At 48.7% G+C, this 17,355-nt stretch overlaps 2 protein-coding genes across 3 annotated transcripts in view; one reads left to right on the top strand and one right to left on the bottom strand.

The window, feature by feature from the left end:
• The window catches only part of CHCHD4 (coiled-coil-helix-coiled-coil-helix domain containing 4), a 5,797-nt gene extending 2,664 nt beyond the window's left edge, over positions 1–3,133 (bottom strand). The window contains exons 1-2 of the mRNA XM_018567245.1: positions 3,037–3,133; positions 1,800–1,898 (exon numbers count right to left, since the gene is read on the bottom strand). Coding sequence (XP_018422747.1) covers positions 1,800–1,898; positions 3,037–3,058 — 121 coding nt within the window. The 5' untranslated portion in view covers positions 3,059–3,133. The remainder of the gene's footprint in view (positions 1–1,799; positions 1,899–3,036) is intronic.
• Positions 3,134–3,396: 263 nt separating this feature from the next.
• On the top strand, positions 3,397–17,355 carry TMEM43 (transmembrane protein 43). 2 transcript variants are annotated; one of them, XM_018567243.1, is made up of 12 exons: positions 3,397–3,466; positions 4,711–4,854; positions 4,954–5,088; positions 8,494–8,585; positions 9,473–9,525; positions 9,689–9,758; positions 9,962–10,032; positions 10,997–11,118; positions 12,107–12,178; positions 14,679–14,780; positions 14,960–15,077; positions 16,956–17,355. In XM_018567243.1, exons 2-12 carry the CDS (start codon positions 4,723–4,725, stop codon positions 17,156–17,158), a joined length of 1,170 nt encoding a protein of 389 aa, XP_018422745.1. In that variant the 5' UTR covers positions 3,397–3,466; positions 4,711–4,722; the 3' UTR covers positions 17,159–17,355. The 2 variants fall into 2 exon arrangements, with proteins under 2 accessions (XP_018422745.1, XP_018422746.1); XM_018567244.1 differs by having other exon boundaries at positions 8,494–8,588; positions 9,476–9,525.

The following is a 17,355-nucleotide window of genomic DNA, read 5'->3' as shown; positions in this document are numbered from 1 at the left end:
TTTTTTACTTCCACCGGTCCAAGCTTGCTCCTGTGATGGACTACAACCTCAATACAAACTAGTAGTCCATCACTGGAGCCATTTTTTAAACTTTATTTGATAGTTTATCCGATTAATCGAACTTAATAATCGGCTAACGAATAGATTTTGAAAATAATCGTTAGCTGCAGCTCTATCTCCGACCACCTCCTGGTGCATGCCCCTAGTCTCCGACCACCTCCTGGGTGCATGCCCTCGGTCTCTGACCACCTCCTGGGTGCATGCCCCTAGTCTCTGACCACCTCCTGGGTGCATGCCCCTAGTCTCTGACCACCTCCTGGTGCATGCTCTCAGTCTCTGTCCAGCTCCTGTAGCAGGCTTTCGGTCTCTGACCATCTGCTGTATTATGCCCATAGTCTCTGACCATTTCCTGTAGCATGGAGAGATTACCTCTCACTTCCTGTTTTGTTTCCAGGGCAGGAAGTGAAGGGAAATCTCCCCAATAAGACATAGCAAAAAAAAATAAAAAAGGAGCCAGATTTTAATGTTTACTCTTTCGATAACTTCCATAAAGATTTGGCTATGCACATACTGAATATGCAACAATAAAAATATATCTGAATATGTGTTGTGCTGTTGTGATGTCTGTCTGAATTTGATTGGATTGAATCGGATCAAGAAAACTGTAGAATCCAAGGCCAAAACATCCTGTGCCCGTAGCCCCTCCCCCTTTAATGAACACGTACAGATAATCCGTGGGTACGTGCTTACCATACCAGCACATGCATAGAGACATCGCTGACTCGGCATGCTGGGATAATCTGTTTTTTGGATCGGTGTCCATTTGACATTTAACCCCCTGCACTGGACAGGATTTCTTTTTTTACAGGCGATCCGCTCGCAGTCGGGCGGCAGATATAACCAGTGAATTCATTATTATAATATGGCAACAACGCCAAATTCTGAAGTCTAAGACCTGCATTCCGCAGACCTCAGCACCACCTGGACTGTGTGTACGATGGAGGAGATCAGCAAGTGAGTCAATGCTGCCCCCTGGTGGCAAAGTCAGGGAACTGCAGGGAAAATGGCAAGTCTATAACACGATGAACTGAGAGATCCCGACAGCTAATTGCAAAACATACCCAAGAATATTTATTAGGGATGCACCGATACCGGTTCTTTAGTATCGAGTATTGATATTTTGCTTTCGGTACTCGCCGATACCGGGTACCAATACTTTTGCTGGCACTGAACTGGCCTCTTGGGGCAATCAGGAAGCCGGGCGGCATGTCATTACCCCCCATCCTGCTTCCTGACTGCCCGGGAAGCTGCCTCCATGTTGTTTACCCGGCTTGATTGATTGGCGGGGAAACTGGCTTCCCAGCCAATCACCATCAAGCCGGCTTCCCGGCCAATCGTGAAGCCAGGAGGCAGGTCATTACTCGCCGCCCGGCTTTCTATTGGCCAGGAAGGCGGTTCGATGCCAATTGGCTGGGAAGACAGTTTCCCGGCCAGTCACAATCAAGTCGGGCAAACAACATGGAGCCGGCTTCCCGGGCAATCAGGAAGCCGGGTGGCGAGTAATGACCTGCCTCCCTGATTGGCCGGGAAGCCGGCTCCTTTGCTGATTAGCTCCACATGATATCAGAGCCCGGACACATGATCACCTTCACAGAGGCACATGACATCAGAGCCCGGACACATGATCACCTTCACAGAGGCACATGACATCAGAGCCCGGACACATGATCACCTTCACAGAGGCACATGACATCAGAGCCCGGACACATGACACATATACACACAGAGCGCTCACTGACCATGGTCTTCATAGGGGTCGTTCGGGTCGTCCGCTATGAGCTCGGCGTTGCTCGGGGTGTCATGGTCCTCTTTTGTTACGAAGATAATTTTGTCCTTTCCTGAAAGAGATCGGCAGATCGGTTACATTTCAGAAGGAATTTCCATTTACATACCAGTGAGCGCGGAGCTCCGGGTGCTTCTCCGGGCAATCAGTGACAACCCCGAACAGACTCATTTTATAACCTATGTGTACCCCCCACCCAGGTGTTATGTATGGAGGGATTATTGCTCTTATAGCAGTGACACCCCCGATGCTCAGTGATGTGTCAGTGTAACTCATCCACGTACTTATTACCTATCACAGAGGTCACATGACTCCCCCTGACAATGCTGCCATCTACTGGTCTCTCTAGAAGCACAGCGCCATCTTTGTTCAGGCATCATCCACGGTCAGCATCTACTTCCTGGATTGAGATGCTGGCTCAGAGATGACACAGCCATGTAATTTCTGATGCCTGTGTAGTTATGTGTTTTCAAATGTCTGACACAGATCAGTTCCTGCTGCAGCCTCCCACCTTGTGACTTGCTACAAAGTTACAATTTGATCACTAGGGGGAGGTGAGACTGATGAAATGCTTCCTTCTGCCTGCAGCAGACTGATCACTGGGGGAGGTGAGACGGAGGAAATGCTTCCTCCTGCCTGCAGCAGACTGATCACTGGGGGAGGGGAGACTGAGGAAATGCTTCCTCCTGCCTGCAGCAGACTGATCATTGGGGGAGGGGAGACCGAGGAAATGTTTCACCCTGCCTGCAACAGACTGATGACATCATCTCAGCCTAGGCAAAGTCATTGGACGGGAGGTCAAGGACAGATTTTAGTGATAAAAGGTGGAACATTTTCATTAATGACACTGATGTTGTATAATGTGACATGTCAAAGTCATTATGAGGCACACTGTTATATAATACCCCTCCCCCCAGGTCTGTAGTGAGGGTGTGAAGGTCTCCAGGTCCATCATAAACTAGCCCCGGGAGCTGTGTTACGACGTCATCTTAATAAATAAAGTCACCATGGTGACAAATGATCGTAAAATGTTTCCTGATCCCCAATGTGGCAGCAACGTGGGTGACAAACAGGCTTCAAAATTCATATCCAATGTCATCAGCTATGCCTAACCCCCCTTTTTTCCCTGTGGCCCGCAATCCCCAGCTCAGGGGCCCCTCAGCAGCGGCCCTCCACCCGGTGCCCTTGCTCACCCTCCTGTCTGCAGTAAGACATGTCTGCAGCTCACACTCACACCGGCTGCGCGCCCTCTGATGGCGTCATCCAGAGTGACAGGACGAAGGACCCCAGGCAAAGGGCTGCCCTCCTCACTGCCTGTCAGTAAAGGGGAAAAGGGGCGGGGCAGTTGTGAGGCAAAGTAAAGTTGTCGGTGTGTTGTGAGTGGTTGCTAGCGGCAACGGTGTAAATACGCAGGGCGGAGAGCGCCATAGGCCCACTCTGTGAATAGCTAGACACTGCTGGGGGAGGGGATCAGCACACATCCAGCTGTGGCTAAGGAGGAGCCTCAAAAGTCTGCCAGACAGAGACACTGCGCATGCGCAGAACATCCTCACTGGGAGGAAACTTTGTAACAAGTTGTGACAGAAGACACAGAGGGAAGGCAGGCTGTGCAAAGCCAGGAGTGTAAGTGATGAGTCAGAACTGGGGGGAAAGGGGGGTTACTGGGGTACTGCAAGTCGCAGCATGGCCTGTGTGTGCTGGGGAGGGGGCGCATGATGCACCCCTCTGATATAGAGGCTGTTGTATGTTTATCTGTATGTGTACTTTGTATCTTTTCATGCATGCCCTATGTACTGTACTGTACTGTACTGTGTTACCTCTGCACTGTACTGTGTTACCTCTGCCCTATGTACTGTGTTATCTCTGCCCTATGTACTGTGTTACCTCTGCACTGTACTGTACTGTACTGTGTTACCTCTGCCCTATGTACTGTACTGTGTTACCTCTGCCCTGTGTACTATAGTGCCGTACCTCTGCCCTGCGTACTATAGTACCGTACCTCTGCCCTGCGTACTATAGTACCGTACCTCTGCCCTGTGTACTATAGTACCGTACCTCTGCCCTGCGTACTATAGTACCGTACCTCTGCCCTGCGTACTATAGTACCGTACCTCTGCCCTGTGTACTATAGCACCGTACCTCTGCCCTGCGTACTATAGTACCGTACCTCTGCCCTGCGTACTATAGCACCGTACCTCTGCCCTGTGTACTATAGCACCGTACCTCTGCCCTGTGTACTATAGTACCGTACCTCTGCCCTGTGTACTATAGTACCGTACCTCTGCCCTGCGTACTATAGTACCGTACCTCTGCCCTGCGTACTATAGCACCGTACCTCTGCCCTGTGTACTATAGCACCGTACCTCTGCCCTGCGTACTATAGTACCGTACCTCTGCCCTGTGTACTATAGTACCGTACCTCTGCCCTGTGTACTATAGTACCGTACCTCTGCCCTGTGTACTATAGTACCGTACCTCTGCCCTGCGTACTATAGTACCGTACCTCTGCCCTGCGTACTATAGTACCGTACCTCTGCCCTGTGTACTATAGCACCGTACCTCTGCCCTGCGTACTATAGTACCGTACCTCTTCCCTGTGTACTATAGCACCGTACCTCTGCCCTGTGTACTATAGCACCGTACCTCTGCCCTGTGTACTATAGTACCGTACCTCTGCCCTGTGTACTATAGTACCGTACCTCTGCCCTGTGTACTGTATCTGTCTTTAGCCAAGTGAAATCTGATTGGTTAATGTTGGTGGTGACACTTTGCATATGTTCTTTGCTGGTCCTGTGATGGAGTCATTCCGCTCATGTCCTCCACATTGTCTTTCTCTATCACTGAGACGTGTTGTGTTCTCTCTCCAGTACACAGATATCATGAGGGAGCACACGACGGTGAAGACCGAGCCGAAGGCCGGATTCCTGGAGCGCCTCAGTGACACAGCCGGGGGAATGGGGATCGGCCTCATCACCTTCTGCCTGTCCTTCTACCTTCTATTTACCAATGAGGTGAGGAGAGGACTCCCTCGTCCCCGAGTAACAGGGATCAGGCTGTGGGGCTGTTTGCAGCGTTGATGTCGGGGTCACGTCTCCAATATCTTCTTGCAGGGCCGGGCGGTGCAGACAGCGGCATCCCTGGAAGAGGGTCTGTCTGTTGTATTTACAATCGGAAATATTCAAAGAGTGGACCCCATGAATGAGGCGAAACTGGTCCACGTCTCCGGAGTCCTGCAGACATCTGCTGTAAGTGTGAATGTGACGCGAGAACCCGGCGGCCCCGAGCGGGTTTATAAACCACGAACTCCAGACTGAAAGTATATATACCGCTCCATTCCAGCACTGACTATGAGAGTCCCAGATATAGGATAGTGCGGGGATAGTGATGTGTAACCACCCCCTCCTCTCCCCTTGTCCATTCATAGAACACCTTCCATTCTGTAAATATACACCACACTCCTCTCCTGTACATACTGCCCCCTGTCATATCCCCCACACTCCTCTCCTGTACATACTGCCCCCCGTCATACCCCCTACACTCCTCTCCTGTACATACTGCCCCCCGTCATACCCCCTACACTCCTCTCCTGTACATACTGCCCCCCGTCATACCCCCTACACTCCTCTCCTGTACATACTGCCCCCCGTCATACCCCCTACACTCCTCTCCTGTACATACTGCCCCCCGTCATACCCCCTACACTCCTCTCCTGTACATACTGCCCCCCGTCATACCCCCTACACTCCTCTCCTGTACATACTGCCCCCCGTCATACCCCCTACACTCCTCTCCTGTACATACTGCCCCCCGTCATACCCCCTACACTCCTCTCCTGTACATACTGCCCCCCGTCATACCCCCTACACTCCTCTCCTGTACATACTGCCCCCCGTCATACCCCCTACACTCCTCTCCTGTACATACTGCCCCCCGTCATACCCCCTACACTCCTCTCCTGTACATACTGCCCCCCGTCATACCCCCTACACTCCTCTCCTGTACATACTGCCCCCCGTCATACCCCCTACACTCCTCTCCTGTACATACTGCCCCCCGTCATACCCCCTACACTCCTCTCCTGTACATACTGCCCCCCGTCATACCCCCTACACTCCTCTCCTGTACATACTGCCCCCCGTCATACCCCCTACACTCCTCTCCTGTACATACTGCCCCCCGTCATACCCCCTACACTCCTCTCCTGTACATACTGCCCCCCGTCATACCCCCTACACTCCTCTCCTGTACATACTGCCCCCCGTCATACCCCCTACACTCCTCTCCTGTACATACTGCCCCCCGTCATACCCCCTACACTCCTCTCCTGTACATACTGCCCCCCGTCATACCCCCTACACTCCTCTCCTGTACATACTGCCCCCCGTCATACCCCCTACACTCCTCTCCTGTACATACTGCCCCCCGTCATACCCCCTACACTCCTCTCCTGTACATACTGCCCCCCGTCATACCCCCTACACTCCTCTCCTGTACATACTGCCCCCCGTCATACCCCCTACACTCCTCTCCTGTACATACTGCCCCCCGTCATACCCCCTACACTCCTCTCCTGTACATACTGCCCCCCGTCATACCCCCTACACTCCTCTCCTGTACATACTGCCCCCCGTCATACCCCCTACACTCCTCTCCTGTACATACTGCCCCCCGTCATACCCCCTACACTCCTCTCCTGTACATACTGCCCCCCGTCATACCCCCTACACTCCTCTCCTGTACATACTGCCCCCCGTCATACCCCCTACACTCCTCTCCTGTACATACTGCCCCCCGTCATACCCCCTACACTCCTCTCCTGTACATACTGCCCCCCGTCATACCCCCTACACTCCTCTCCTGTACATACTGCCCCCCGTCATACCCCCTACACTCCTCTCCTGTACATACTGCCCCCCGTCATACCCCCTACACTCCTCTCCTGTACATACTGCCCCCCGTCATACCCCCTACACTCCTCTCCTGTACATACTGCCCCCCGTCATACCCCCTACACTCCTCTCCTGTACATACTGCCCCCCGTCATACCCCCTACACTCCTCTCCTGTACATACTGCCCCCCGTCATACCCCCTACACTCCTCTCCTGTACATACTGCCCCCCGTCATACCCCCTACACTCCTCTCCTGTACATACTGCCCCCCGTCATACCCCCTACACTCCTCTCCTGTACATACTGCCCCCCGTCATACCCCCTACACTCCTCTCCTGTACATACTGCCCCCCGTCATACCCCCTACACTCCTCTCCTGTACATACTGCCCCCCGTCATACCCCCCACACTCCTCTCCTGTGCGCTGCTGGGGGCATCATGAGGTCTGTTTATATTCTGAGCGACTGTTCATCTGCACAGACCACACAAACAAGAGACAGAACACAACGAATTGTCATAGTCGCACTTTATTTATACTTTTTATTAATCTGGGTTCTAGAGGAAACTTCGCTCTACAAATTCTTCTTCTATAAGCCCAATAAAACACACGTAACATCTTCAATTTACGATGCTGGAAAGCTGTCAGACACAAGGGGCGTTGGCTCTTATGAATCATCGGCACCAAGAGACATGAAATCTGGAAGAAAGGTCCTTTTTGTTTGAGAAAGACTTTAAGGCCTTGTTCACACCAAATGCAGACCAGATCTGCATGAGTTTCTGCACACGCAGTGCAGTGTGTTATGCCGCGTTTTTTGCCGCGTTTTCGATGCGTTGAGGGACGTTTTTGGTAAAAGAGCCCATTTTTTTAGTTTAAAATGGGCTTTCAGTGCGTTCCAGGGTGTTTGCATGCGTTTGTGATGTGTTTGCATGCATTCCAGAGCAGGTAAAATAGGGCTTGCTGCAGTTTCTTTTTACATGCTCTGCAAGTGAACACTGCAGTGTGAACTAGAGCCCAAATACCATTGGAATACATTGGACGCAGTTTTGATCCGGTCTGTAACAGATCTGCTCTGCTCCTGGAACGCGCTTGGTGTGAACAAGCCCAGAGATTGGTGTTTGTAAAGGGAAACCTGCACTGAGAGAAATAGTTGGGCGATCCAAACTGTTTTTTTTATTCCAACAATGTTAGCTGCTCTGATCCATATGACAGCCAGACAGCTAGCATTCTAAGAAGCATGTCACCACCCCCCCATCATACATCTCTTATCAAAGGTTTACTTTGACTGTTGTGGACAAAAGTGAGGTCACAGTGCTGTCTGGCATGGGCGCTCAGATCACAAAGCTGACCAAACAGATTAAATCATACGGCAGCTAAGGCAATATATGTATAGTGGTATATGTTCTATTTAAATGTTTAGGATCCCCGGACACAATCCTAATCTACCTGTTATCCAGCTTTGTTCTTCTCACACACAGCCTGGGGCAATTTGCAATATTTCAGTTGTTGAAGGCTGAAGTTGCCCCAGCATCTACTCTATAGCTGGCTATAGGCCATGGGGCCATAGAAAGCAGCAGACCTGCATGCAGACCTATGATGAGAATAAAAAGCCTTGTAGTACTGTGTTTTTTTTCCTGCCATGTGTACGAGCCCCAACTGAGAATACATACTGGACACAAAGGTGGATTTGGGATTTGACTTCCCCTTATCTCTGTTCTTTACTCGCTATATTTTATATAACCTGCTGTTGTCTGATTGCAGCCGCTGTTTGATCCGAACTACGGGGTTTCTGTGAGCTGCGTGAAGCTGAAGCGTCAGGTGGAAATGTACCAGTGGGTGGAGCACGAGGAGTCAAAGTAAGAGAGATAGACAAACACTTGAAGATAACATTGTAATGCTGACTGGAGTTCAGCTTTCAAGTAAACCTTTACTAAGTACAAGTGGATTTAAAGCTGACCTCCGTCCTTCCCTTCAGTCTTCTATCTGACCTCTGTCCTTCCCTTCAGTCTTCTATCTGACCTCCGTCCTTCCCTTCAGTCTATCTGACCTCCGTCCTTCCCTTCAGTCTTCTATCTGACCTCCGTCCTTCCCTTCACTCTTCTATCTGACCTCTGTCCTTCCCTTCAGTCTTGTATCTGACCTCTGTCCTTCCCTTCAGTCTTGTATCTGACCTCTGTCCTTCCCTTCAGTCTTGTATCTGACCTCTGTCCTTCCCTTCAGTCTTGTATCTGACCTCTGTCCTTCCCTTCAGTCTTGTATCTGACCTCTGTCCTTCCCTTCAGTCTTGTATCTGACCTCTGTCCTTCCCTTCAGTCTTGTATCTGACCTCTGTCCTTCCCTTCAGTCTTGTATCTGACCTCTGTCCTTCCCTTCAGTCTTGTATCTGACCTCTGTCCTTCCCTTCAGTCTTGTATCTGACCTCTGTCCTTCCCTTCAGTCTTGTATCTGACCTCTGTCCTTCCCTTCAGTCTTGCACAGTTGTAGCGGCTCCTCTCCTGGACTGAAATTGCTTTCTCTGATGTCACTGCACACTGGGAGCTTCTCACATACAAAAAAAAAATGATGTGCTGCAGCCTTTAATGATACAGGCGTCTGCACTTAGTTTTCTCTTAAGCCTGTGACACACTGCTAGTGTCCTACGGGAGTCTTTAGTTGTACCCTAAGTGGCTCTGCCATGTGAAATTATATAGACATTTGTTTAAACCGGAGTTTATTTAAGCTTTCAAAATATGTTCTTTCACAGAGATTATGAAGAAAACGGAGAGAAGAAAACAGAGACGAGATACACGTACAGTAAGTGCCATCTTCTCCGTGTCCCTTTTTTATAGGGAATATGTTGAAATATGGGACATGCCACGGCTGACTTGTTTTTGGAAGTGGCAGTTCCCTAGGCTGTTATCCTGGTTTTGTAATCGTAATGAATTGAGGTCTCATGTACAATCTGTGTTTTCCTTAGATACGGAATGGAGATCAGAGGTGGTGAGCAGCAGACATTTTGATCGAGAAATCGCCCATCGCAATCCCAGGTGATCTTCTTTTATTAAACCATTAAACTCAATGGGTCTAATGTACAGGGAGACAACAAATTAAACTGCCTTATGGGGGGAAGGGCACTTTGGATACCTGGAGATGCTTTTTAATGTATATAGGAGTTTAGGATTTTGTTTGCACAGTCTCCGTTTTCTGTGTTGTGAAAAAGTAATCTAGAGCAAACGTCAATCTCTTGCAGCGCCATGGCAGTGGAGTCCTTCACAGCTGTCGCATCAGATGTCCAGGTTGGAGGTTACTACCTGTCTAAAGGTGAGAATCAATGTGCATATTACCCTTAAAATTGATACATTTTAATGCATTCTTTTTTAATAAAGTAACTTGTAAATATTCATTTATGTGCTAATACATTCTTGTTTACAAGCAAATACCTGGTGATCCTGCCATTTCCCCTCGTATATCCTGTAGCTTTTTAAACAACGTAAAGCATGGAAGCAGATGCATGCTGGCGTGGTCAGTTTTATCCCTCAGTTTGCTCACCGGAGCTACAGGATGTCATATGTTCCACAGTCAGCTTTCCTTCAATGCCTCCTTTCCAACCCTGCTCTTCCTCACACATTCTACATAGACAGGGAACATATTTCCCTGCTGACAACTGACATCAGGCAATGGAGGCGCGTCCCCTGCCGGACATCGGAGGCGCGTCCCCTGCCGGACATCGGAGGCGCGTCCCCTGCCGGACATCGGAGGCGCGTCCCCTGCCGGACATCGGAGGTGCGTCCCCTGGGCAGCAATGGAGCCAAGCACAGTTCGGTACAGCCATTTCCATGGAACAGAAGAGGCGGACGTGACGCTGGTGGAGGCTAATGATCGTCATGACAAGTCACCACCCCTTGCGTTCACCAGTCCTGGATGGCAAATTGAAAGCATGCCATTGCTATATAAAAGTCAAATATAAACTATTTAGTGGTAATATTTATTTTGAAAAAGTGATTATATATTACTGTCATGATTTATATTGCACGGAATGATTGAGGATTAATAACATTCACATACTTTTTAATATCAGCGCCCAAAAGTTTGGACTTTTTAATTGATTGATTTATTTTTATTGTAAAAATGGCGCACCCAAACCCCCATGTTCTTCTTTCCTCTCATTGCTTATTACATTTGTTAACAGTTATTACCAGTAACATCCCCAGTGCAGAAGGCTGCTGGGTTTTTGATTTGCCCTGGAGGAGGCCATCATAGTGGCTAACTTTGTTCCTTTTTATAGGTCTGGTTGAGAAGATCGACAACTTCAAACAGCTGAGTCTGACGCAGAAGGGGAATCCACAGGCTGATGTCATCACAGAAGGGAATTACTTCTATCACAGCGCCAACCACAGGAATCCAGAGGTACTGAACAGTTTGTCTTGACTTAAAGGAGAATTATGAGGCAAGTGAAAATCACTCAGCCTCAAAGTTCTAGCCGACGTGTGACAATGAAACTGTCACACGTTGGCTCAATAGATCGGGAAGTGAGCGATCAGATACCGTCGCTCACTCCTCGATCTATCCCTGCAGAGAGCAGTGACTGTCACTCATAGCTCCCTGCAGGGATTCCCCCCTCCCCTGTCCCATCCTCCAGCGCTGACTGGCGGAACGGACGGGGGAGGGGGCGGGTACAGCTGGCTCTGCCTCTAGATAGGCAGAGCCAGCTGTCAATCCCGCAGCTGGGTGGATCTCGACAGTAATGTCGGGATCCGTCCCAGCTGCAGCGTCTCAGTATACCGCAAGCGGTAGCTCGCGGTATACTGAGCTTAGGGTGACGGGAGGACGTTAGTTTGTGTCCTCCCGTTACCCTTAGGAGAACTATGGGGAAAAGCCCTGACCCCATAGTTCTCCTTTTTAAGACAGTGAAATTAAAATGTCTCTAAATCTGGCTTAAAGAATACCTCCCTCCCTCTCTCCTCATCTCCATTACATGGAGAGGGGGTTGTTCAGAAGTTTACACAGGATATTTGGGAACGCTGACTGCATTGTCTGAGATTTCAGTTCAGCAGGAGTGGTAAGCTGCAACATATTACATTTTAGCTCTTGGGTTTAATTTTCCAGTAAGTGCAAGGCGACACTAAACAGTTCCTATTTCAGATGTTTTCACAAATGATGCCCTGTTGTGTTTCTGCAATGTTCCTGTTGTTGGCGATTGACAAGACAATATGGCTGATAACAGCGGTGGAGACTTCCCACCGGTCACAGTGGATACTTGTGTGGAGATAAAAGGATTAATGAGTAATATTAAGTACAGTAGTATAAGGTCTATCACAGTGTGCCTGACGGTACTGCATTTGTTTACAAGGGACTTACCAAGTCACATTATCTGTTTTCTATCTTCACATTTCAGGTGGGTGATCTGCGGATCTCCTTCTGGTACGCCGGCGTTTCCATGGGAAATTCATTTGGCTCAGTGGACATGGTAATAATCCTGTTTTTTTACTTATTTAAAAGTATGTTCCAATTAGCAACACTTTGACATCTTACCAATTGGCCAAAAAACACAATGGTTTTCCTTTAATGTGAATTTCAACTCAAATTGAAGATTTGTAATCTTAGAGGGAATATCTTGATATGATAATTGTGCATAAGCAGTACTCTGAAATATTTCCATTGTGTATTTAATTCCTGCTGAAAATTAGCAGTTCACTTCCTGTATGTGGGCACCCGTGTTGTGTAGCCTTATAGCTGTATATCTGCATTCAGAGATCATCTAAGGCACTGCTGCCTCTGACGGCTGGTATCATCAGATTTGGAGTGAGATTCGGTAATGTCACCACTGTTCTCCTTGCTGGAGAGGAAGCTGTACCTGAGGACCTGCAGTGCAAGGATCTCCCTGCTTCTTCTTAATTCGTTCAGTGGATCCGTTTCCTCCATTTTTCCTGCTGCTTCTTGACTACCCCTCCACTTATCTCTTCCCCAATCATCAGGGAGGCAGCTTTTCCTAAGGGAGAAAAGCTCTGTCTCCACCAAGATGGCCACCTCCACGGACAGACACAATGTGCCTCAGCAGTACCTGAAAGATTTACATTTGTCATAAATTCCTCCTGAAAAATGGCATTTCCTGATATGCGAGTGTGAACTCCTGTGCCCGCAGCCTCTCCAGTTTTTTTTGGTAAAATTAGGTACCTCGGCTTATATTCGGGACGGCTTATACTCGAGCTCACTATTCTCCTTGCTGAAGAGGAAGCTGTACCTGAGGACCTGCAGTGCAAACATTTCTCTGCTTCATTCATTCTGCATATCTGTGCTTCCTCCACCTCTGCTTTTGCCTCTGCATTACCCCTCCAGTCATTAAATCCCTAGTCATCAGGGGGCAGCTCTACCTTGAGGAAGCAAAGCTCTGGCCACCCCCACTCACACGGTGTGCATGGTAAGTGACTAATGGAAAGAAAGATCAGCTGCAGAGAATGCCAACAGGCAATACCGGTGACTAGGCCTTTGCCCTTTGATTGCCTTTGTGAGCACAAATTTCTTCTTTAAGAAGCCCTGTACTTATTACCAAGTTGGAGCACGTTCAATCTCTGTAGCAAGCATACTTTCCTATGTGAGAGTTCATTGCTGGGACTAAATAAATCGTGCAATCCCGTGCAATCTTACAAGAAGTAAAGAGCTGGAAGAAGCGTCAATGCAAGGTGCAGACAGTTAATGAAGACAAATTGTCTGGGGATTGTTTCATGGATATCCTGCTTCTTTTTTTTTTTAAGCCCACTTACATGCTTAATGTACAGCAACAATGTATTGTACACAATCATGAACCTTAAAAAGAGAAAGGTCTCACCTTAAACAAATTCTCTTTATCCTGCCCCCGTGGGGGACAGAGTGCATGTAGTACATTGTCCCAATTTGATAGGTACTTTTGCCCCCTCTCTCCCCACTGCTGGCCGACCACGCTGCTCTGTAGAAGATGGATAACTAATTAGCACCGATTGACATCGCTTGTCTCCAGCATAGGACGCTTACCCCAGTCCATCGCCATCACAACACATGTCAGAGCGTCTTCCTGGAAAACAGGAAAACACCACAGGCGCGCTCCCAACAGAGGAGGCAAATTGAAGTGTGCTTGGTTTGCGCTCCACAATAGGAATGTGCAGCCAATAGTCATGCAGGGGAGGTGATGTGTCGGTGCTCGCCTCTCATGATCAAAACTTTAATTGAAATATATAGCTACACAGGATATAAATCCACTTTGTGTGCCCCAAATGCCTTTGCAATCCCAGTTATTACCCAGCAGGCCTTGCCCACTGCAAGCCGCCTGAAGAAAACTACAGGAGGAGGTGAAGACAAGACCAGTCTCCTTGCACAAGGAGAGAGATCAGCATTGACCGGTCTTTATTACAGGAGGGGGCGGAGACAAGACCAGTCACCCTGCACAAGGAGAGAGCAGCAGTGACCGGTCTTTATTACAGGAGGGGGCGGAGACAAGACCAGTCACGCTGCACAAGGATAGAGATCAGCAGTGACTGGTCTTTATTACAGGAAGCTCCAAGTCTCACACCGTATAACTGCACAGATCTGAAAGAAATACACAAAGTTCCCAAAAATTCAAGAAGAACACATGACTTTTGTATTTAGGCAATATATGATTATCTCAGAGTTCAGCTTTAACATAGGAGAAACCTGCCATTCTAACAGAATGAGACGATGAAGCAATACAATACCATGGTGTCCTCTGTGCCCATGTGTAACCTGTGAGAATGAGTTTTCGGTTAGTACAGGGATAGGCAACCTCGGCACTCCAGGAATGATGGGATTTGTACTTTTAGCACAGCTGGAGTGCCGAGGTTGCCTACCTCTGGGTTAGTACATAATCCTTTTGTCCTTTTCAGTTAGAACAGATTTGATTTTAAAGACTTGCTGGTGTTGGTTGCAGCTTTCATTGAGTTGCTGGTCTGCTTACCTTTTCCATATTTTCCTGTTAGGCGAGTGTCATAGCACGGCAGCGAGGGGTGGAGCTGGTCCCATACAAAACCAAGTCCGGGGACCAGCTGGAGCTGCTCTACATTGGGAGTCACACCGCTGAGGTCAGTCATGGTCCCAAATGCCGCCCTTTGTTAAAGGCGAACCCCGCCAAGCACTGTTTGTATCTATGACATCATCATTTCTGTTAAAAAAAAAAAGAATGATACCTCACACAATGATTTCTACGACCCTGACTGCCTGGAGACGCCTCGAGAATTTCATGTGTGTGTCTTCTATGCAGGAGATCTTCCATGCGGAGCATCAGAGTAACGTGATGAAGACCTGGATGCTGCGAGGTGCCGGCTGGTTCATGATGTTTATGGGCATCAGTCTTATGATGAAGATCTTCTATACGCTGGGTGAGCTCGGAATCTATACATTATAACAATATACACACAGCCATGCTAAGCAAAAGGCACGTAACCTAATGCTGGTGACCAGTTGAAGACTTTGGACATACGAGACAAGACCATAAAAACTTTGTATTACTACTAGGGATGCACCGATACCAATGTGCCGATACAGAGTATTTGGGTGCGTACTTGTACTCGCTCAAATGCTCCGATACCAGAACCTCCTGTCAGAGGGAGCTCTCCCTCTGACCGGCAGTGCCGAGGGAGCATGGAGCTGGCTTCCTTTCCAATCAGGAAGCCGGGCGGTGGGTTATGACCCGCCTCCCAGCTTCCTAATAAGCTACGAAGTCAGCTTCACGTGTTGCTTAGCAGCCTGGCTTCCTAATCAATCAGGAAGCTGGGCAGCAGGTCATGACTCGCGTCCGGGCTTCCTGATTGTCAGTAGGCCACGCTGACTAGAAACAAGTGAGGCCACCTTCCTAGCCAATCGAGAAGCTGGTTATGACGCGCCGCCCGGCTTCCTGATTGGCTTTACTTGTTGCTAGTCAGCCTGGCTTCCTGACCAATCGGAAAGCCGGACGGCACCTCATGACTCACCTCCCGGCTTTCCGATTGGTCAGGAAGCCAGGCAGCCTCTGAAGCCGGTGCTCTTTCTCTAGAACAGCGGCTTCACAGGCAATCAGGAAGCCGGGCGATGGGTCATGATCTGCTGCTCGACTTCCTGATAATCTGGGTACTCGGTATCAGCGAGAACCGTAAAAAAAAAAGTCGGTACTCGATACCGAGAAAACGGTATCGGTGCATCCCTAAAAAGTACATTGGGTGTACACACCATGCCCCCCCATTCCATACTCTTTCTACGGTTGTTGCTCATCTATTTGACGGCCGGGTCCCAGAATGTGTCTCAGCAGCTCCTTTTATAGACAAAACCTGTCAACCGTTTTTCCAGGCTTCCTATGCAAATACATTCTAACAATAGTATTGTTACAATGTCTGTTTGTTTGTTCTTTTATGTGCTGATCAAAGTGCCAAGTGATCTGTACATAGGGAAGTTCACAACTGGAAAATAAAACAAGATTTAGCTTCTACAAAAAGCTTTCTTTCTTGCAAGCAGTGAGGTCAGGACTTGTGATTGGCATACGTGTGCAGGGTGGGAGACTCGGAAAGTATTGAAGCCATTGGGTCCCAACCATATACGTCTGACACTGAGGCTCCTGTATAAAGTGGCTGTGTGTTACTCATTGAAACCATACACAATGGTGACTCTCTGCAGGCTCCTGAGTGATCTATCTCCTCCACTTCGGGGGCTGGGTTCCTCGTGGCTCCTCCCAGCCACACTTCGGGGGCTGGGTTCCTCGTGGCTCCTCCCAGCCACATGTAAGAGAATGTCAGCCACACAAGTTCTGATCCCATAATCATCTTTATTGATCAAAGCACAACTTGCAGAAACTCCTACCACTGAGCTGTGCGCTCTAGATTAAAATGCATCAAAGGGAGGAGGTTTGTGCAGCATGTGTTGTGAACAATAAAGTTTATTGTTCAGACCACAACCCACAGAAACTCCTCCATCTCATGAGCTTCGCTCCCTAGAGCGAAACGTGTCAGTGGAAGGCATTTCAGGGCGTTGTGCTTTGAACAATAAAGTTGATTGAAAATCAGTTAAATCCATCTTGTTATCTCCGGACCTGTCTCTGAAGAACGGCAGCTGGAATCTGTTTGCTTTGGACAGCAGACTTTTCCCTCTCGAGGGTTAGTATCCATTGCCGTAATTTTATACACCACAGGAAACGTTACGGCTGCACAATGCTGAGGCAGCACTTGTTTTGTGTGTGGTGCCGCGATACAAGCTGCTAATTAAAGGTGTTGTCCATTTTTTCTCTGCAGTGGACTGGTTCCCCATCGTCCGTGATCTCGTCAATCTCGGCCTCAAACTGTTCGCCTTGTGTTTGTCCTCTTCCCTCTCCCTGCTGACCATCGCCGCCGGTTGGTTCTTCTATCGCCCTTTGTTGTCCTTACTCCTGAGCACGGTCGCGATCGGCATCATATTCCTCGCCCGATCCCGTGTGCCATCCAAGAAGCACCAATAAGAAGAATGCATCTGCGGTCTTCGGTATTGCTTAGAGCTTGACGCTGGTAATGAGGTTACTGTACCTAGACTATACCTCCGGGGTGGTTCATGCATTAATGTATTCTTTATCACTATGCAACTAATTTTTTTATACATATAGATTGTGTTTTGTAGCTAGTTTTGTATTTGGGTGTTATTATGGCTTAAAGGGGGTTG

This window comes from Nanorana parkeri, unplaced genomic scaffold (genome assembly GCF_000935625.1).
Source record: "Nanorana parkeri isolate BGI_ZX_2015 unplaced genomic scaffold, ASM93562v1 scaffold1025, whole genome shotgun sequence".
Taxonomy (NCBI): Eukaryota; Metazoa; Chordata; class Amphibia; order Anura; family Dicroglossidae; genus Nanorana; species Nanorana parkeri.
This window is presented reverse-complemented; position numbering and strand designations above follow the sequence as displayed.